We start from the raw sequence: 21,808 nt of genomic DNA on the forward strand, positions 1-21,808 counted from the left end.
CAGCATAATTTTCTTTACTTTCCCCTCTGCCCCCAGTTTCACAGTAGCATTTCATTTTACAGTTTAACCTGTCAAGTGAGTATAAAGTGATTCTACATTTGCAAGTTAGATGACATGAAAACAGAAATGTGAATTCTTTTTGTAAATTAGTTTTCATCTTCTGTAACATCTAATTCTTCATCATCTTCATCTTCTACTTGTTGGTCCTTCCTTGTTCGGCAGGTGGATATCTGTTGAAAAATAACACATGAAAAAATAATTTTTTTACATGTCTGGCATATTTTTACCTATTTTTATGAGAAAGGGACTATAGAACAAATATTTCAGAAAATAAGTACCCTGTGATTTTTAAGGTTGAAGTCTCTATTTCTATATCTGATTCTAGTAGTATCCTTCAGTAACATAAAATACCATTACTGTGTATTGTGAATTAAATGGTAAGTTAAAATAAGTTAAATTTAAACAGCCTTTCACTTTGATAATCATCAAAGAGGATGGTAGAACCAGGTAAGTCTGTTTGACAGCAGCAATGCTGATAATAGAAATGATGTGTTATGTATTGAAAAGATAATTCTAGCTATACATCTTTCGTTTCCCTTGGATATCTTACTTATAGCTTCTCTGAGGGTGATNTACACCACCCAGGATACAATGGTCAATGTTTGATCAGCAGAAGTGGTCAAGTTTTGGATGTGTGTTGCTATGAACAAATGCTGCTAAATATCTCTAAGAGTATACATACACTCTTAACTCTATCTAACCCCCAGGAACTTTCTCTAAAGGTAGTAGGGTTAATATTAAAAATATTGTAGTATACAAAATTTTTGACTGATGTATATGATTCAGTTTTAAATAGAATTTTATACGGAATAGAAACACTAACTTTGTGGAATATGTATGTCAAGAGTAAAATAATAGAAATGTTAATTTGGCAAGGGGGGAAGATGAATGTAAAAGAAACTGCACAGAATCAAATGACAGGAAGTTTTACCTATACAAATTTTACTTTTTGAGATTGTTTTATTCAGTTTTAAAATTCTGAGGCAAAGCAGATTTTGGTACATTACAGTCATTTTATGGGTTTGGCTACTGATCTTAAGAGCTATATTCTGAGCCCATGAGTTATGCTTAGAAAAATGCCACTTTTAGGTATAATTTCTTTCTTTCTTTCTTTCTTTCTTTCTTTCTTTCTTTCTTTCTTTCTTTCTTTCTTTCTTTCTTTCTTTCTTTCTTTTTTTGGTTTTTCGAGACAGGGTTTCTCTGTGTAGCCCTGGCTGTCCTGGAACCCACTCTGTAGACCAGGCTGGCCTCAGTGCTGGTTTAAAGGCGTGTGCCACCATGCCGGGCTATGTATGATTTCTAAATAGATTAAGCTCACAATTCGACTCTAGGATTTGTGTTTATGTTAGATACAGCAAATCTACATGAGCACTGTTCTATCTTTCCTATCCATTTCTTCAGTGTTCTGCCACAGAGAATAAGTAAAGTGTGATTAGAGAAACTTTTCACTTTCAGTGAAAGATGACAGCTGGAGATAATTGTATGAGGTCACCTAACAAGGGAAATACTTTTAGCCCTGAACAACAAAGACAACAACTTAAATTCCTTAATAGGTTTTTCTGTTTTGTTTTGTATTTTTAAGCTCACCTGTCCAGTTCCAGATGTGCATTTAGTTGACAATGATCTCTGAAGAGGTGACTTTGAATTTGCTCTTACAATATCTAAACGAGATGGATAATCTGATAGATATAGAGAATTTCGGAAAACCTATTGCAATATAAAACAACATTTTAAATTGAATACTAAATGAATATCTAGGTAAGCAATAAAACATTTTAAATTGGACAGGAAGTGAACATGTAGATAACCAACTTATATTCTTACAAATTACAAATCTAGTTAAATTAGAAAAGTAGGGTAAACAATTGTACATGAACCATGTAAATTGATAAACCATGTAGAGCAGCCATGAAATTGTCTGACAGGCAACTGTAATCCAGTGTGCTATGCATTTGTCCTTGGTTCTAATTGCTTTATCTACCCTCAACCGTTACTGACTTCACTCCAGGTGTGCTATTGTGCACAGTGTACACTGGAGCCACCCTAACCCTACAAGGATAACAGCAACATTAGAATCTGGACTTGCAGTATTTCCAAATGTTGTCAATGTTTTCCAAGCCTTCTTAGCTCTTATATGTACCCCATGTTCCTCAGGTATGAATTTTAAACACCTCCCTACAAACTCTTCCACGTCTTAAAAAAGCAATTGCCATTCCAATTTCTTCCAATGTGTATTTTTCCTTCACAAAACTACAAATTTACAAAGATTTGGTTCCCACAGGTTCCCTCTCAATCGCCCTAAATTTTGTAATCCTTTAATAAAGTTCCTCATATTATGGTAGCCTCCAATCTAAAATTATTTCTTTGCTTCTTTATAACTGTTTTTTGCTTCTGTTATGAATTCTAATGGAAATATCTGTTTTTCTGATATTTTCTTATGTGATTCCCCCACCTTCAAAGGGTCACAACCATGGGTTGAGAACTGCTGGTGGGCAGTATAGACTATTTTACTTACAATCCCAACATTTGAGAGTTACTTGGCATTATCAGTGTTGCAGTTAGTGCTGAGACATCTTAGGATGTAAGTAGCGTAGTTTTCCATTTTATAACAAGTAGGTTAATTTGCTCAATACTACTACACTCAAATGTGAAAGAAGTTCACAAACACATCTACTATATAGCCCTGAAATGTTTCATCTATCTCTTCTCTACTTAGTAGCTAGCTTATTGAGAACAGTGTTTAGTTATAAAGAGCAGTGTGCCGTCCTAGGCCCGCCAGAGCAAGGTGGAAAATCTTATTTTTTTTTTTTGAGACAGGGTTTCTCTTTATAGCCCTGGCTGTCCTGGAACTCACTCTGTAGACCAGGCTGGCCTCGAACTCAGAAATCCGCCTGCTTCTGCCTCCCGAGTGCTGGGATTAAAGGCGTGTGCCACCACCGCCCGGCAAGGTGGAAAAATCTTAAGGACTAAGTACATATTAGTTCACAAGTCAGGAATGATAGAGAACGGAGATTGACAAGATACTCCAGTTTTGCGGGAAAAGTACAGAGATGACTTGAATCTGTTAGTAAAAGCAGTATTTTTTCCTTGCAGGAAATGGTACAAGCCTCAAGTGTAGTAGCCTTGAGAACAAAGCATTAAGAATCACGATGTGATAGACTTTTAAGAGTGGACTCCCACCTGTGCTGCAAAAAGAGCTGTCAGACCCCTGGGAAGTTTCTTTACTATATTTCAGTTTTAAGGGAGGAAATAAGTTTTTTACTAAAGATGATGGACCAACTAGTATAGTTAAAATACATAGATCTGTGCAAAGCAATGATTACTAAATATTTGTTATTTTATAATTGTCTTGTAAAAGTTCAGTTCAATAATCTTTTATTAACACATGGAAATGAGTGAGAATGAAATACTAGCTTGAGTACTTGGAGAGAGTACTCAGTCATCTTTAACCAAGTATAATGGAAAATCACAAAAGAGCAGTAATTTGGGTTACACATGATAATATAGACCATTAACCATATAAACTGAAACTCTAAAACATCTGCACACTAACAGAACTGAGTTTAGATGTAGGCCTACCTCTAGGTCTTCATCCTCATCAATTTTTTGTATATTTTGGTAGGCAGCAGTGAAGACCTCTAAAGCTTTTCCATGAAATAACATTTCAATTGTGATGAACTCAGATAATATGTTCTGAAAAACAGAAAGACTGGAATTGTAAAGAGTGTGTTTTAACAGTTTGTATGTATTTAAGAACCACAGAGTTTTACATTCTCCATTATATAGTACAGTCTTAGTATTCTGTATTACTAAGAGAGAAAACATAACTGAAATAAAGGCTCTCTACAGCAAAAGACTTAAATTGTGCAAATGTTGCTATACTCACTATTCACTTTTTCTTTTTTAAAAATTACTTGTATGAAGATAACTAAATTGTACACAACTATATAAACCAGTATTACATGCCTATAAATATTTGTGTTAGAAATTTGAAACTGATAAAAGACTCACTTCTGCAAATAGACATGAAAGTGACCAACAGTATTTCTTACTTGATGATGCAGGTCAGAGGGGACTCTGTGGTACTAGCATGTACAACTGATTATCATAATGAATAGCCCTATGATTCGATACCATTTGAAGTTTCACACTAACGCTTGCAGAGATATACAGGGACACCTTAAGAGAGATTGCATGGCTTCTGCTAAGAATAGGAGTTAATTCCTTAATTTTTAGTTTCCCTAAGATAGGGTAAAAAAAAAATCCACAAAGGAATGATGCTATTGTGCTACTATATAAGGACATGATCAGATCAATAAGACTAGAAAAATGAAGCATTTCAACAAAGTTGCCCACCAAAGTCATTTGCAGGGTATCCGAAAAGAATGAATGTAAAAATGAGCTTCAAATGCTTGTTAGAGTGAAATGACCAAACGATTAGAGGAACGCTCAGAGACAACACCATTGATCTGGCCATGGAGATTTAGCTGGGACTCTAAACTACAAGCGACACAAGAAACTGAATAGATGTCCCTAAAATTGAAATCAAATGAACTATCACAGCACCTAGAAAATAACTTAGTTTTGCATGCTTACATTGGTCAATCTTTTTGATGTGCATCATTAATCTTGTGATAAGATGCAGAAGTAGCACCATAGTCCGTAATATGTAAGCTTCACAAGCCCATCTTTGAGAAATTTCTATTCTGCACTTGATATCACCAGTGAAATGCTTTCTAAAGAGGCATCTGGTTAATTATGCAAATAATGGTTTGTGATAATTGGTCCAGTTTTACAAACAACAGAATTTTAAATAGGGGAAGTTAATAAAGGAGACACCTCCCATGCTGTGTGTTCTTTGAAAGTAATTGATAAAAAAATACAAATAAGTAGGATGCCCTGTGCCTCAGCAGCATGCCCGCCCCAGAGCCCTTGGGGTTTTTGTCATGCCCAGCTTTCTTGTTAGTACAAGTATTTGTATGTTGGGCACGACCCTGTTTAAATGTTAACTGCCTTGTCAGCCATAAGTGCTTACTTACAAAGTCTTGGCCTTAGTGGAAAAGTACTAGCTTACATTGAGATTTCTGTGGGAAAAGTTGAGGCCTCTGTAGGAAAGTACTACTCCCAGTTAAGAACAGATAGCTATAGATCTTGTGGACAGGTATCTAGTAACCCATTCTGTTCTGTTTCTCCTTTTTACCTAGCCAATATTCTACTTTTGGGAACAGGTGCATTACCCCCAGAAACAAAGCGATTCTGCTTCACCCCTCTCCCCATACCCTGCTTCTATGGGTATAAAACCTGCCTGGGAAAAATAAAATCTGTCAGCTTGATCAGTCAGACTTGCTGTCTGTTCTTTGTGTTTCTTGCCCCCCATTCTCTCCACAGGTGGTTCCTTAGACCCTATTCGACTGTCCCGTGGGTCAGGACATTTGTAGTTTGTAATTAATGTGCCTGTACATACAAATTTTGTAGCCTTATTATTCCAGAACAGATTGAAGATCTACAATAAGAATGTAATAACTTACAAAGGTTTGCATTAATGAGGATTACACAGAAAACCTTTGTTAAGGATTTGTGTAGATCTGATAATTGTCAAAATTTTATTTTTAAAGTATTCTTACAGAAGAGTTCCATTTAAGAACATTCACTTATAGGGCCAAAGTATAAATAAAACTTTCAAATATGTTTGATTAAAAAAAAAAAAGTGGGGGCTGGTGAGATGGCTCAGTGGGTAAGAGCACCCGACTGCTCTTCCGAAGGTCCAGAGTTCAAATCCCAGCAACCACATGGTGGCTCACAACCATCCGCAATGAGATCTGGCGCCCTCTTCTGGAGTGTCTGAAGACAGCTATAGTGTACTTACATATAATAAATAAAATCTTAAAAAAAAAAAAAAAAAAGTGTGTTCGCAATACTATCAAAACAGAGAGCCAACAATGTGAAAAAGCAATGGCATCTATTATTTAGTAAGGAATTTAGTATATATCCAGAACATGATCAAAACAACCCAATTGGAATATGCACAAAGGCCTGAACGGGCATTTCTCCTAGGAATATATACAAATGGTCAGTAAACATTATTCAGGATTGCAAATCACAACCACAATGAGATACTACTTTACATGCACCAGTATGGCTACAATATCATCATTTTCCTAAGAAGAAAGTACTGAGGAGTCACCATACAATGTAGAACCATCATACAGTGCTAGGAAGGATGTAAAATGATAAAGCCATCTTGGAACAGGATGGCAGTTCCTCAAAGAGTTAAACATTTACTGTAGCATCAGTAATTTAACGCTTTAATTTTTTCATTTTATATTCATACATATTCAAAATTGTATTTCATATAAACATGAAATGCAAAAATAAATCCACATGGGCTGGAGAGATGGCTCACTGAGTAAGAGCACTGACTGCTCTTCCGAAGGTCCTGAGTTCAAATCCCAGCAACCACATGGTGGCTCACAACCATCCATAATGAGATCTGATGCCCTCTTCTGGGGTATCTAAAGATAGCTACAGTGTACTTACATATAATAAATAAATAAATCTTAAAAAAAATTTCTGCACAAGAGTGTGTTTATGAATGTATCAACTTATAACTAAATGGGAACAATTAAAGTAGCCATTGACTGATTAACACATGAACAATATTGTACAATCAAATTTATTTGGCCAAAACCAAAGAGTAATACATGCTACAACATGGATAAGCCTGCACATATGGTAAGTGAAATGAAACACAAAAACTGTTCTATCCATGGTGAAATGGCCAGAATGGCCCAATCCACAGAGAAGATTAGTGGTTTCTTAGGGCTAGTAATCTGGCAGAGAGGTAAAGCTAAAGTGTACAGAGATTAGGTGATGAAAATGTTCCTAAACTTGTAATGGTTGCACATCTTTACACAGTTGTATATTTTTGAATTAAACCTACTATTTCATAGGAGAAGTTTTCTCTTGCTCCTTTCTCCTTGTAAAAAACTTTTTGTGGGGATAGTAATGGAGACAAAGAAAGGAACTTGGACACATTGTGTAGCTCCATCAATTCCAGAAAGTTCCTGGAAGCACACTAGCTAGGATTTCTGCACTTACTTTCTTTGCCACACTTGTGTACTCAGTATTGAGTAGGGAAATTATAACGCTCGAGGAGCTAGCTTACATGTAGGTGGGACACAAAAGTGAACCCAAAGGTCATAGATGGTATTTCACCTGAAAAACATTTACAGGTCAAAGGAAGGGTTAGCCAATAAGTGGTAATATTGGTAATATAGTAAAATTACAAAAATAGCTGTTACAGGAAAATCTGCAGTGAGAACAAAAATCCTTAATTTTTATTAGTATATAAGATAATTATTAAGTAATATTTAGGATTTTTTTCAAAGATAACTAAAACATTGCTAACAAAGACCTGCCAAAAAAGTGAAATCTGCAGGTTTGTCATGGTAAAGGCAATTGTGAATATTTGGAACCAAACCAGTTCATCATTGTGGATACAAATTAATGTTACCGTGGTATTAGCAGCAATATTGCTATGATAAAACACCATGACCAAAAGCAAGATGGGGAGGAAAGGGTTCATTTGGCTTCCAGTTTCACATCTTAGTCCACTGAAATTAGTCAAGGTAGGAACCTGAAGGCAAGAACTGATGCAGAGGCCATGTAACTGTGCTGCTTACTGGCTTGCTCATCACAACTTGCTCAGTCTACCTTTATAAAGAACCCAGGACCACCAGCCCAGTAGTGGTACCTTAGAGTGACTGTTGGGAAAAAAAAAATTGTTGAAGCAATAGACCCAAGAAGCCTGTAGGTGTAACCATTGTAATATCTAACAAAACAGCCTTTTAACCAAAATTAAAAGAAGTGATACTCATCAAAGGAAAATTCCAAGATAATGTCTCAATTCTATGCCCAAATGCAAGGGCACCCACATTTGTAAAAGAAACATTACTAAAGGTCAAATCACACATTGAACCCCTTAAATCAATAGTGAGAGACTTCAACCCTGACTCTCACCAATGGACAGGACATCCAGACAGTAACTAAACAGAAATAATGGAACAGACATTATGACTCAAATGAACCTAACAGATATCTACATGGATTAAAGCTTGACTTCAACAACCACAACAAAATCTACAGACAGCATTCAAACTCATGGAAACTGAACAATTATTTACTCAATATCCACGGAGTCAAGGAAGAAACAAAGAAAAAAAATTAAAGAGCTTCTAGAATTCAGTGAATGTACAACATACCCAAACTTATGGGACACAATGAAATGAGTGCTCAGAGAAAAGTTCATAACCTTCATTAAGTGCCTTCATAAAGAAACTAGTGAGATCTCTTAATTAAAAAAAAAAATAGGGTACAGATCTAAACAGAATTCTCAACAGATGACTCTCAAATGACAGAGAAACACTTCAAGAAATGTTCAACACCCTTAGCCATCAGGGAAATGCAAATCAAAGGACTCTGAGATCCCATCTTACACCTGTCAGAATGGCTAAGATCAAAACCACAAGTGACAGATCAGGCTGTTGAGGATGTGGAGTGAGGGGAACATTCCTCCACTGTTGCTGGAAGTCTAAACTTGTATAGTCACTTTGAAAGTCAATATGGCAGCTTCTCAGAACATTAGGACTAGATCTACATCAAAACCAATTCCTGGGCATATAAACAAAGGATGCTCCACCATACCACAAAGATACTATTCAACTATATTCATAGCAGCTTTATTTGTAGTAGCTAGAAACTGGAAATAACCCAGATGTCTCTCAACCAAAGAATGGATAAAGAAAATGTACATTTACACAATTCAGCTATTAAAAACAATGACACCATGAAATTTGCAGGCAAATGGACTGAACTAGAAAAAATCATGGTGAGTGAGTAAATTCAGACTCAGAAATACAACCATAGTATGTACTCACTTATAAGTGGATATTAGCCATAAAGTAAATGATAACCATGCTACAATCCACAGACCCAAAGAAGTTAAGTAACAAGGAGGGATCAAGGAGGAGGAGCTGCATGGATCTCCCTTGGAAGGGAAATAGAATCGACATAATGGGTGGGCAGGGGAGGGGACTTCATGGGGTTGAGAACAGGAGGGATCAGGTGGGATGATGGAGAGAGAGAGAGAGAGAGAGAGAGAGAGAGAGAGAGAGAGACAAAGAGCTGGGAAAGCCAACTGAAATTGGTGGGGTGATATCTTTAGGATGAACTAGATACCTAGGGCATTGGGAACTACCAGGAATCCATGAAGGTTACTCTAGCGAAGACTCCAAGCAATGGGGGATATGGAGACTGAAGCAGCCATTTCCTGTTACCAGACAAGATTTGCAATAGAGGTATTGGGACATTGCAGTCACAAAACTTTCAACCTACAATTTGTCCTACCTATAAGATGTGCAGGGGTAAAAGATGGAGCAGAAATTGAGGAAAATGTCAAATAACAGGTTTGGCTTGAGACCTACCCCAGACACTGTTAATGATATTCTGCCTATACTTGCAGGCAGGAGCCTAGCATAACTGTCATCAGACAGGCTTCATCCAGCAACTGATGGAAACAGATGCAGAGATCTGCAGCCAAATATTACGTGGAGCTTGGGGAATCCTGCAGAAAATGGGAAGGATTGTAGAAGCCAGAGGGGTCAAGGACACCTCAGGAAACCCTACAAAATCAACTAACCTGGGCCCATAGAAGCCCACAGAGATTCAACTGTCAACCAGGGAGCATGCATGAAACTGACATATGCCCTCTGCACATATGTACAGTTGTGCAGCTTAGTCATCATGTGGGACTCCTAACAGTGGGAAAAAGGGCCCCCTCTATTGTTTGCTTTTGGGACCCTTCCCCCCTATTGGGCTGCCTTGTCTAGAGCCTTAATAGGAGAAAATATGCCTCGTCTTGTTGCAAAACTTGATACTCCAAGGCTGGTTGGTATCCATGGGAGGCCTTCCATTTCTTGAAGAGAAAGGGAGGAAAATTGGATTGGAAGGGGGGAGAAGAGGAGGGAAGGGAAACTGCAGTTGGAATATAAAGTAAATTAATTAATATAGCCCCTTTAATGTACCATTGTATTCATAATTAACTTGATAAACTTTGGTCTATAATTCTTTTTAGTTTAAGCACTCTGGGCTAACAATCAGTGTGCTATTTGTTCCTTAACTTTAAGTAAGGTTAGAGAACATTGTGTATTAAGTTAATTACCTTTATGTCCTTTATTTTCTGCTTTTCAAAATTATCAATAGTTTCCTCCAAATGACGACTTGTGCGGGTAGCATCAATTGTGGCTCTCTGTAATTCAGTTTCTGCCTAAAAAAGTGAATGCCCCATAAAAGAAAAACCCATCAGGATCCAAGTAGAGGGATCTTTTGGTGAAAGTTACCACTTTACTCTTGGCTTTCTGGTCTCAAAGTGTAAACTATTCAAATTTACCTTTAACCACATACAACGAAAGCACGATATTAGATAGTATGCAAACACAGAGCTTTAAGTTTGTTAAGAGACATTTAATCTCAAACAAGAGTCCTTTCTTTAAAACTGTTTTCCCTGTTGTCCTTGGATGTACTGTAACACTACGTTGTTTACTGCTTCCCTCTACTTTAATCTGTGGTGTTTATCTCGCTGTCCTTTTCCCTCAAAAGAAAGACTTGTAATTGGTTACTGTTTTCGGTGCTCTCACATTGTATTATTCTGTAATACAGATTATCTGACACAACTACTTTATAGATTAAATCAAATAAAATAGATCTTTGGAAGGGCTAAGAGAACACACTAAGAGACCCACAGCTATAACAATTCCCCCTACAGAGACTCAGAGTTTCTATTATTACAACATGCAAGTGCTTGAGGCGGGGGAGACTCAAGTGTCCTACCACTGTTTACATTTAAGAGTTCTCCAAATGCATGAAATATATAATTTTTAATTTTTGAGGCAGTGCCTGTCCTATGATTCTCTAACACAGGCTGACTGTGAACTCATGCTGCTTCCTCTTGACTGCTGATTATAGGTGTGTGTCACCATATCTATCTGGATCTGTATTTATATAGTTTTGGAATATATATAACATAGTCTATGCTGGCTGTAAGCTTACTACCTGGTGGAAGAAAACCTTGAACTTCTGATCTTCCTTATACAAGTGATGGGATTACAGGCATGCACTATCACACTCAGATTAATCAGATTCTTAAGCTAATAGCATTGCATTGTTTCATTTAGTTTATGATATATTTGTGTGTGTGTATACATATATATATATATATATATGCATACAAATAACTAATATATTAAAAGGCAAGTACCAATGTTTTACTTTATACATGCACTCATACTATCTAGGTCTGTGTTGTAAAATCAATTATCAGTTACCATCTAAATATTTCTATTTACTTGTGGATTGAAGACAGATTTTTTTCTTTTTGAAAAAAAAAAGCTGTTTTCTAATACTTTAGTTGTATATTAAGAATTTAGGCACGTAGAGTAGGAACGGTACTGTTAAGTGCAGAAAATTCCAATTTAATCATAGTATTTCTTTTAAGCATCTTTTCCTTTAGGACAGTAGTGTTACCAGACATTAAATGTCACCTTAAGCAGCACCAACAATTAAAACAGACCTCAACTTGACGACTAAATTGTTCTTAATAAGGTTTTGTTCCTTATACTAAAATTATATTGTCTCTAAAGTCATATATCATTTAATATGAACTGGTCATCAAAGTTTTGAGCTATAATACTCTGACATTTGGTTTTTGCTTCTTTTTAAGACAATCTGTAAATTGAAACAAGTAAATGGGTTTACTCTCAGGATCCATTTCGTGACACACCAATTTATTGCCCACCTGCGACTGAAAATTTTCATAAAGGAAAACATACATTTCAAAGAGAATTGAACACTATAAAGTCAAGTCCTATACAGTTAAAGAATTGCTCTTACAATCAGTGTAAGTCCATAACTTTCAGAAACTAGGCACTTGGAGGTGCATCACCTTGTATCTGTATTTGTTTATAGTTACCATATAAAGCATAGTTTAAAAAAGACTTTCAACTTAATCCTAACTAGTATTAAAAACTATTTAAAAACATTTCTGGGCTTTTTTTTTTAAACAGAAAATTTAAATGTAGAGTCCCTGTGAGGTTTTGTTCTGAAACTGATTGTCAGTTACTTGATCTCTGTTTTTTTCTGAGAATACTCAGACTGACTCCTAATGATTACAGTCTGTGATGTACAGCTTTTATGACTTTTATTTTGTATCTGATCTCTGTCCTTCTCATTTCCTTATGTTTTAGTTTAGGAATTGCGAGTCTCTTTAGGACTGGTTAATTTAGAAAAGCACAGGAAGCAGAAGAGCTGAGGTCTTGTATCCCAGCTGCTGACGACTTCTATCCTTTTCTAAGGTTGGAAATCCTCTTCCAGAGCCGAAAGCTCCCAGAGCCAGACTTTAGCAAAGAAAATATACATGTCTGATCATTATTATATTCACTAAAAATTGCTCAAAATTCTACAATGAACCAATGTCGAGTAGGAAATATTAAGAAGCAGATTTGTGAAGAACAAGTAGCAGTATATGCACTTAGCCAGTGGTAAAGCCACAGCGATGCTTTCAAACGGCCACAGCCGTCCAGAAGTCATCTGGTACGTTTGGGGTGGGCAGGAGATCCTAGGATTGTCTTCATCAAAGGAAGGGACTCCAATTCTGTATACATTGAACTTTACTGAGTAGACAGTTGAGTTGTAAGGGTCTATCTTCACACTGATGCTATTGGCTGTTTTATTTTTATATTTAATACATTTACATGTAAAGTGTGGTTTATGCTCTAGTTTCAGGTAATCAGAATGCTTGAGTAGGTCTTATCTAGTGAGCAGAACAATTCACCTGTAACTTGTGTTTTTCCCACCTTGTTTGAGGTGTGCCATAAGGACTGCTCCTTCCTCTACAGCAGTGTTAACAGAGCAGTGTGTCAGAAAAGTGTGACTTAGCAGTATGTTCATTTCTATGTTAAAGATCAATATGAAACTTGTGATTCAACCAACAACTATGCAGGATCACAGATGGTATATTTTACCTGCCTTCATAGACTCTTTACCCCAAGAACAAAACAAATTTTGATTACTGACTTAATGGTGACTCTGTAGTCTGACAGATCTCTAGTTGTCAGGAATGAATTTGTAGCATTCTCTGGTTTGTCCAGCTTGCCTAAAACAGACTGGTTTGAAATTCATAGCTCCAATAAATGTCCAATACATATTCTGCACCAGCCCAACTTAACTGCCTCTTTGTTCTTTTTTTTATATCTATTTATTTTATGTACATGAGTAACACTGTAGCTGTCTTCAGACCCATCAGAAGAGGGCATCAGATCCCATTACAGATGGTTGTGAGCCACCATGTGGTTGCTGGGAATTGAACTCAGGCTGTCTGGAAGAGCAGTCAGTGCTCTTAACCTCTGAGTGATCTCTCTAGCCCTTTTTCTTTTTTAAAATAGAAAGTTGGGCATATGTACCTTTGGCCTAAAGAAAGATGGACCAGGTAATTGGTGTAGCCCCAAATCACTGCCCAGGGGACTCCCTTCAGGTATGAAGGTGTTTTTCAACCTCCAATACCCCAAGAGTCTCTCCTTATTGGTGTCTGGCTAGGTTGGCTGGGCAGAACCAACCTTGAGCAGGAGGAAGACACAGGCAAGCTAGAATGGGGAAGAGTGGCAGGGAGATGTCAGTGCTTTCTACACAGCTCCTAGCACTGCATGAAACATTCAGTGTTAGTTCAGGAAGTAATTGTTTCCTAGAAGCACTGTTTTATAACAAACATTCATATTTAGATACCATGTGCCTTGCTATGAGCTTAATTATACTGAAATCTCCTGAAGGTTTGACTAAAAGTTATCACTATGATTTCATGTTTTGTTTTTGTTTTGTTTTTTTTATGAAGGACATTATAGGAAAATTTCCCCCCTTCCTTAAAAGTACTGCAGGTAGGGCACTGAGACAGTAGCATTTACTTTTTCATTCACCCTAAAGACATCAACGTTTCTGAGTGGACTGTGGGTCGTGTGTCAGGAGGAGCAAACAGACTGGGTTAGGAGGTGGGGCTGCCTTGTTTCTCCAGTGAGGATTCCTAGTGGGATTCGTTTTGCCACTGACATGAAAATTCCCAACTTAGAACTAGAGATGTATAGTTTCCATATACATTTACTTTTGTACTGCATACCCCACAAACCCTTTTTGTTTTAAAGACCAAATTCCAAAGGATACAATTACATGTCGATCAGATGGGTTTCGCTGGCGTGTCCTTTCTAACTGAGATAGCTGTTTGGCTTCTCGATTCCTTGCTGTTAATGTTGCTTTGAGATCATCCTGTAAACAAGCATTTTTCTTAATAAAACTTTCTAACTTAAGAAATAAAACATTCTCTCTTAAGAATGGAAGAATATTTGTTTGATCCCGGCACTGTGAGCATACAAGTTATGAGTACTGTAGAGGTGTATGTGTGTGCACATGAGAGCCTGTGCATTTTATTGATATTTCTCAAGATAAGACACAATATGAATGGAAAATGAGTCATACAAATGACTACAATATTGGTTCTGGTGATGCTTACATGAGTATATGTATAAAAACCAAACACTGAAAAATAGTACTTTTATTTTGTATAAATTTTACTCTAAGTCGATTTCAAAAGCAGTTTGTCAGATTTTAAAAATACAAGTCACCATCTTTAAAACAAAAAAAACCCATATTCATCACATATTTTAAATGTTTCCACAATAATGATTTTTATTGCTAGATAGAATATTAATAAAATCAGCAAGCTTGGTAAGAATGGTTCATTATTTTTAAAGATCTAAGAAAATCTTTTTCAAAGTATATAAAAAGAATAACTGTATGTTATTTTTTATTTGTTATGAAATAGACAAAACCTCATACCTTTTTCATAATACCAAGTGGATAAGAAAATGGGCTGACTTACTCGTTTCATCTTTACAATGGTCCCATAAGCTTTCAAAGGTTCAACTACTTTGGCTTCAAGTCTTTCAACCTATTGAAAATTATATAAAATATAACTGAAAAGAAACATAGAAATACCAAAATTTAAATCCTGAAATAAAGATCTATGCTGTTTAATCTGAGATCAATACTATACAGATAAGCAGTTTTGAAATCTTAAGTTGCAGTGTAGTTACAGCTTTCAGGAGGTTTAAGGAGTGCAGCTGCTATTGTTATGTGCTCAAGCACACCCTGTGAGACATTACAGATACAGACCCTAATCCATATAGCTTAACTGCCCAGAAAAAATAAAAGCTGAAAAATACAGTGTTATTAGGAACATTTAAAGGAAAACAGCCCTCAAGAGCAAACAGCTTAGGAATTATTGTACTAGCTGAATTGTTTTAAACAGCCACTTATGATGTATCAAAGCCCAGAGAACAAGATAAATGGGCTTAGAGTTGCTGATCTGCCAAACTGTACAACTGACCTCTTTTTTATCTAGAATTAAATAGTTTCTCAAACTCATTAAATTTTCATCACAAAGTAATAGCAATTCTTTTAATAACACCAGTAAAAGGAACTGAAGGAAAAATGTTATACCAATACATATACAAGAAAATGATGAGGCACTGAGACTTTGCCGGGGTGGGCAAGCAAATGACATCTATTGCTTAAAACAAACATTTTACAGCAAATAAAATGCTTTTTAAAATGGTACATGTTTACCTAATCAGTTCATTTCATTTCATGTTAGTTCTTTAGTTTTTGGAAATGATGTCATATGGATGTTTCACTTTAAAAGAGTTTAGGAAAATGTAAAAAATAATCATTTAAATTTCAGAGTTTTAAGATCAATGTTATGACTCTTCGGGCCAGTCTAATGTCCACCAGCTCTACCACCACACACTGTGAGGTCTATCCATGTCTGTCCTAACAGCTTCCCTTGTCTTTCCCTTGCCTACCTTTGCCATGTTCATTAGCATCTCCACCATTTGGTAAGCAGGGAAACAGAGCAGAGCAAACGCAAATCAATCCACTTTGCTATTTGATAACTAGCATAAAATTTTTCTAGAAAGGGGAACTTATTGGTAAAATAGGACTTTAGGGTTATCTGTGAATAAAAACTATTTCTGAAACATTACATCTCCAGTTACCATGTATAACTGAGTATTTCTTGTTATAGAAGAAATGTATGCCAAGAACTCAACATTTTTCTTACAGGTATCCCCGAGGGATTAGTACTCAAGTTTTATATACATGATGATGATAAGTTCATATATTGTTCCTCTTTTTAATTTTCAGTAAGTGAAAATTTGTTTTAGGCTTTAAACATAAGAAAGATCAATAGGGCTTGTTACAAAAGTAAAAAAAAAAAAAGCAATGTGCCAACTTTTGTTATGTTAACTGGTACCTAAAAGAAGTAAGTGAAAATGCTTATGCAGTATTAAGAAAATACTGTATTTTAGAAAGATCTCCCAAGAGCAAAGCTCTGGTCACTCAAGGCAAACACACAGCCAGCCTCTCAGCTGTATCACTTGTGTTATAAGTCATAGCTTTCCGATTTCGTTCGACTTTCAAACCATGGAAAAATCAGCAACGTGTAGCCCATTTATTAGTACTTTGTGATCTTGTCATTTTCAGCATTTCCATTTCTAGTCATTCTTTAAAACGCACTTGGCCCACACAGGCCATACAGGTGCTTTTCTTCCCCTCAACTGATATTATGTCACCTTTTCTGAATGCATGTTCCCTGTCATCCTGTTGGCGATAAACTCAAGACTTCAACCACACCTGACGTTTCGTTTGAAAGCTATCAGGTCACAGAAAGGTTCCATATAGCGAACCCACGGTGTTACAAACAGGAAAGTCATTTATCAAGGGTACATTCACCACTGCTGGTTAGGTTACAACGAAAAGTCCACAATTCCTACACACTATGTAGAAATTTGGCTTCTGACACCAGAACCTCACTTCATACCTCTGCCTGGCGGTAATCTTGAAGTTTGGCAAACTCATCAGCAAAGTCTTTCAGACCCTGCTTTAAATTTGGTGTCTCCGTAGAGGCATACAGGTTGATTTCATTCACTAGGAGGTCGGCTTTGTCTCGAAGCCTGGCAGTTTTCCGTACATAAGCAGCAAAGATTTGGCAAAGCTCTCCAAAATGCTTCTCCACATTTGTGACAGCATCCTGCAGTTGTTTTGTTTGAGCATCTCTAGAAAAAGGAGACACAGAACACTGTTCTTAAAACAGTAAGAAGGTGTCCCGTTAATTTTACGTGCAAACATTCCCGTGCCTTCCTAAAGCCCTGAAGGGCAACATTCCCAACTCTTCCAGAGGCCCGCGCCTTCTCTAGGACCTCACGCAGGCTCTGGTCCTGCCGAGAACCTTGCAGGCCCGGGAAAGGGCCCGGGCCTGGTGGGCCGAGAAGGGGCGGCGCTGCTGCGGCCTGGGCACCTGCGGCCTCCCGGGCTCGGTACCGCGGCAGGGCCCGGCCCAGCTCAGGGGGGCCGATCGGCCAGGAGACTCTCTCGGCCCGGCATTCACCTCATCCGGGTGGACCGGCTGCAGAGCGCCACGGGCACCGTGCGGCCTCCTCCCGCCCCAACCGGCTTCCAGGCCCTCGGCCCGGCTCCTCTCTCCCACCCGGCCCTTTCCCTCGGGCAGCCTGCACGACGAGGCCCCAGCGGTTACCGGTCATCCAGATTGCGCCTCAACATCTTGCCTTTCCCGCCGCCCGGGACCCAGGATGGGAGCCCAACGAGCGCGGCTCCGGGCCGCCAGGGCGCGCGGGAGCAGGCGACGCCGCCACTTCTACCGGGAGCCGAGAGCGCGCAGTGCGCGCCGCCCCGCCTGCCCGGCGTTTCCGTGGCGACGCGGCGCGCGCCCCGGCGGTCAAGAGCAGGGCAAGGGAGACCAGAGGGCATTGGGCAGAGGGAACACCAAGCATCCTCCTTCAGCTCCTGCAGCTCTCTAGCCCTCCCAGGCTTCTGGGAGCGAAGGAGGAAAACCAACCCACCAGCAACCGGAAGGGGTACAGGAAAATAAAGGTGAATGGGGTTCAGACTTCATGCGAAGCTTGTCCCTGTGCTTCTCTGTTGAATGAGACAACATGTGGGCTCCTGGAAGCTGCCTTTGGAAAAGAACCGCTCTATAAGTTAGATTTCTATAGCTGTGATAAGACCCCGACAAAAATCAAGTTGAGGAAGAAAGGATTTCTTTGGCTGACATATCCCAAGTCACAGTTCTTTAAGGAACTCAGGGCAGGAACCTGGAGGCAGGAATTGAAGCAGAGGCCATGTAGCAACACTGCTGGCTGGCCTATTCAATTGACTTTCTTATATACCCCAAGACCTCTTGCACAGGGGCAAAACTGTCTACAGTATTACCATGCCCTTCCATGTCAATTCATCAATCAAGAAAACAGCCTACAGGTCAATCTAATTGGGACATTTTCTGAATGTTCCCTCTTCTCCGGTAACTCTAACTTTGGTCAAATTAACTAAACAGAAACAAACAAACAATAACAACAATAAAAACAAAAACAGAAAAAAAGCACACCAGTGCTTACTCCCTCATCTTTACTCATCTTTAATGCCATCTGTTCCCCCTCTTGCAGTTAACTGAGTTTCTACTTTGTGAAAAAGATTGTTAGACCCAGTCGAGGTATGGGCCTGAATGAAGGTTCCCCAATTGGAAGAGTCACAGATAACCCCAGAGCCTTCCTCTAGCTTCTGAGAGGGAGACTTCTCTTCCGAGTGAACCTGGGGTCCAAATTCAAGCTTTGTCTACTTCTCAAATGCCCATAATTTCTGAGAATAAAGTCCTAACCTAAGGTCAGAACAGTCTTTGCTCTTACAGTGCTCACAGCCTTGGTGGAAGGATAAAGCTAACCAAACAGTCAAACACATATAACACAGCCCAGAAATGTGCTTACTGTGTCAGGTTTCGTTGTATAAACAAATTATAAGGCCTAGTGGCTTCCACAACTCCACTAGTCAGTTCAGGATTCTGTAAACATGGATGGTTCTTCTTTGGTTCTGTTCAGCTGGGTTCTTTCCTGCCTTTCCAGGTGGCGAGTCTGTTACTAGCTGTATAATTTCACTAAATGCTATGGTGTTGAGCAAATACATTCTGCAATTGGGAGGTAGGGAGCCAGATGTGTCCAACCCCACTCCCCAAAATCTCATCTTAAGACCAGTAGGAGTAAGAATGGCTCCCTCCTTGTTCTGGGCCTGCATGCCATGATAGTGCATGTATCCTTGTGACCCACACCTCCACCCACATTGAGGTAGTCGAATAGCCTGGTGGCTAAATTACAGGGTTAAGCACCTGGAATTCCTCTTCATGCAGATGAAGCATTCCCAGTACCTCGGTACCAACCAATAATGTACACTCATCCTGAAAAATACCTACCCACTACCCAAGGTTTATATAGCCCTTATTTCCCTCAAATAAAGAGAGCTGTAACTCTGAAAAACGTTCAGCCAACAGAGTTCCTGCGGACCCAGGACCCACCCTGCCTGGTGATTCTTCATTTTTTCCAATCCAGCCTAGTGCAAAAACAGTGCCTGAGTACCCTGAAGGCAGAAGCAGAACTAGCCAATTTGAATACAGTTTGAGTGTTCTCAAAGAGTACATGACGCAGAGGCTTGGTTTGCTCCTTAATGTATGGTGGGAGGTGTAGACATTTAGAGAGGAGCCTAAGGAACCTAAAGGTCATGGAGACTATCACCCTTGGAAGGGATTACGGTGTGTGTGGTTGTTTGTTTGTTTGTTTTTTGAGTCTCATATTATTAGTTTCTGGAGAGATTATAGACCAGAGTCTTACCCCACCTGGATGTGACTTTTTCCATCTATACCTGCTGCTACCATCATGACCAAATCTACTATATGAAGTCTATCAGAGCAGAGCCACTAGCCAGAATTGTGAACCAAATCAACATGTATTTGTATACACTTGCCAGCCTGAAGTATTTTTGAAAGATTTATTTATTTATTTATTTATTTATTTATTTATTTATTTATTTATTTATTATGTTTATGTGAATGCCTCTTGAGTTTATATGCACCATGTGTGCATAGGAAGGCCAGAGAAGGCCTGGGTTTCCCTGGAACTGGAGTTGCAGGCTGTTGTGAGCCACCGTGTTGGTTCTGGGAATGAAACCAACCTCTGCAAGAGCAATAAGCCCTCATAACTTCTCATCCACTGCTTCAGCCCACTAGCCACAGGTATTTTATGATGATAATATAAAGTAGACAGATACAGGTGGCCTAACATTCCATGCACGCAGCAGGGAACCTGTCAGCTGAGACAACATGCCTTTTATTTTCCACCAGGTCAGCCTGGATTCTTCAGATAGCTTCTTTCTAAACTAGCCAGCAAGACATGGCAAGTCCCATTGTACACATGCTTTTAAAGTGTCTACCTAATTATCATGGATTCCTAGGTACTATTGGTTGATACAAGTTACATGGTTCACATTAAAATGGCACATTAATTATCACAGGCCCAGGGAGTGGTTGCTTCTGTTTGTTATTCCATGTATCAATTGGACCTTCATGGCACCAAGAGAACATGTGCTTACAACAGAGCTTCAGTTTGATGTCACTGAAGAAGTTCAGTGAAGAGGAAGCATTTCAACTAAGACCAGAAGAATGAGAAGGGGTTAACTAGAAGAAAGGGGGATTAAAATTGGACCAATGAGAGGGACAGCATAGGCAAAAATTGTCTCCTTATTTCCCAAGACAGCTCTTTTCTCCTTCTAGAATTGCATATCTTATATCTGTATGGATGTGACTCCTGTCAATAATAAATTTGATGGCCAATGGCTTAGGCAGGAAATAGGAGGTGGGACATCAGGGAGGCAGAAAGGACTCTGGGAGAGTGCCAGGTAGGAGGTTTGCTCGGGAAGATGTGATGAGATGTATGCATGGTACCTAAGCATAGGAAGCCAGCCAGATTTCCTATGTTAGATGAGCTGAAGTCATCAATGAATACATGAATGAGTGAAAACCCCATGGCTGAGTGTTTTCTTGTGTGTGAGGAAGGAGTGGAGGTGGCTGTGGGATTTGATGAGGGGATGGGTAGGAGAGGTCCTACAGAGCATTTTGGCTAATACTAATGAATTTTGACTTTGGTCCTTGTATGAGTCATGGTTCTCCAGAGGAAAAGAACCAACAGGTTGTGTATGTGTATAGTACAATATATAAATTCATTATAAGGAAATGATCCAAGTGATTATGAGGGCCGAGAGACCTCAGGATCTGTAGCTTAGAGGCAACACGGGATAACCAGCATGGAACAACAGTTCAAGTGTAAGAACTAGAAAAACTGATGCTGCGAATATCACTATGGAAGCTAGAGGTCTAATCCTCAAAAGTGTGTTTCAGTCCTAGTCTGAGTGTCAGCAAAAACCAACATATCAGCTCACACTAGATGGCAGTCTCTAACCTATTCAGATCTCTGATTAATGGAAAAGGGTTTATTTTAGTTAGGGTTTTACTTCTGTGAAGAGACACCATGACTAAGGCAACTCTTATAAGGACACTATTTAATTGGGGTTGTCTTTGAGGTTCAGTCCATTATCAAGATGGGAGTATAGCAGTGTCCAGGCTGGCACAACACTGGAGGAGTTCTACATCTTCATCTGAAAGCCTGAGAAGACTGGCTCCTAGTGCTTAGGAGGAGGGTCTCATTGCCCACCCACACGGTGATTCACTTCCTCCAACAAGGTCACACCCACTCCAACA

General features: G+C 38.8%; 1 protein-coding gene across 2 annotated transcripts; it reads right to left on the bottom strand.

Annotated features, from left to right (window-relative positions):
• Fam92a (family with sequence similarity 92 member A) lies at nt 1–18,044 on the bottom strand. 2 transcript variants are annotated; one of them, XM_029476562.1, is made up of 10 exons: nt 17,750–18,040; nt 17,036–17,270; nt 16,020–16,040; nt 15,038–15,106; nt 14,323–14,424; nt 11,912–11,917; nt 10,280–10,384; nt 3,640–3,753; nt 1,648–1,767; nt 1–230 (listed from the first exon to the last, which is right to left on the bottom strand). In XM_029476562.1, the coding sequence occupies exons 1-10, from the start codon at nt 17,980–17,982 to the stop codon at nt 147–149; spliced, it is 1,089 nt and encodes a 362-aa protein (XP_029332422.1). In that variant the 5' UTR covers nt 17,983–18,040; the 3' UTR covers nt 1–146. The 2 variants fall into 2 exon arrangements, with proteins under 2 accessions (XP_029332422.1, XP_021016315.1); XM_021160656.2 differs by lacking the exon at nt 16,020–16,040 and having other exon boundaries at nt 17,750–18,044.
• Nucleotides 18,045–21,808: the final 3,764 nt, after the last annotated feature.

The sequence above is a fragment of the Mus caroli genome, chromosome 4 (genome assembly GCF_900094665.2).
Source record: "Mus caroli chromosome 4, CAROLI_EIJ_v1.1, whole genome shotgun sequence".
Classification (NCBI taxonomy): Eukaryota; Metazoa; Chordata; class Mammalia; order Rodentia; family Muridae; genus Mus; species Mus caroli.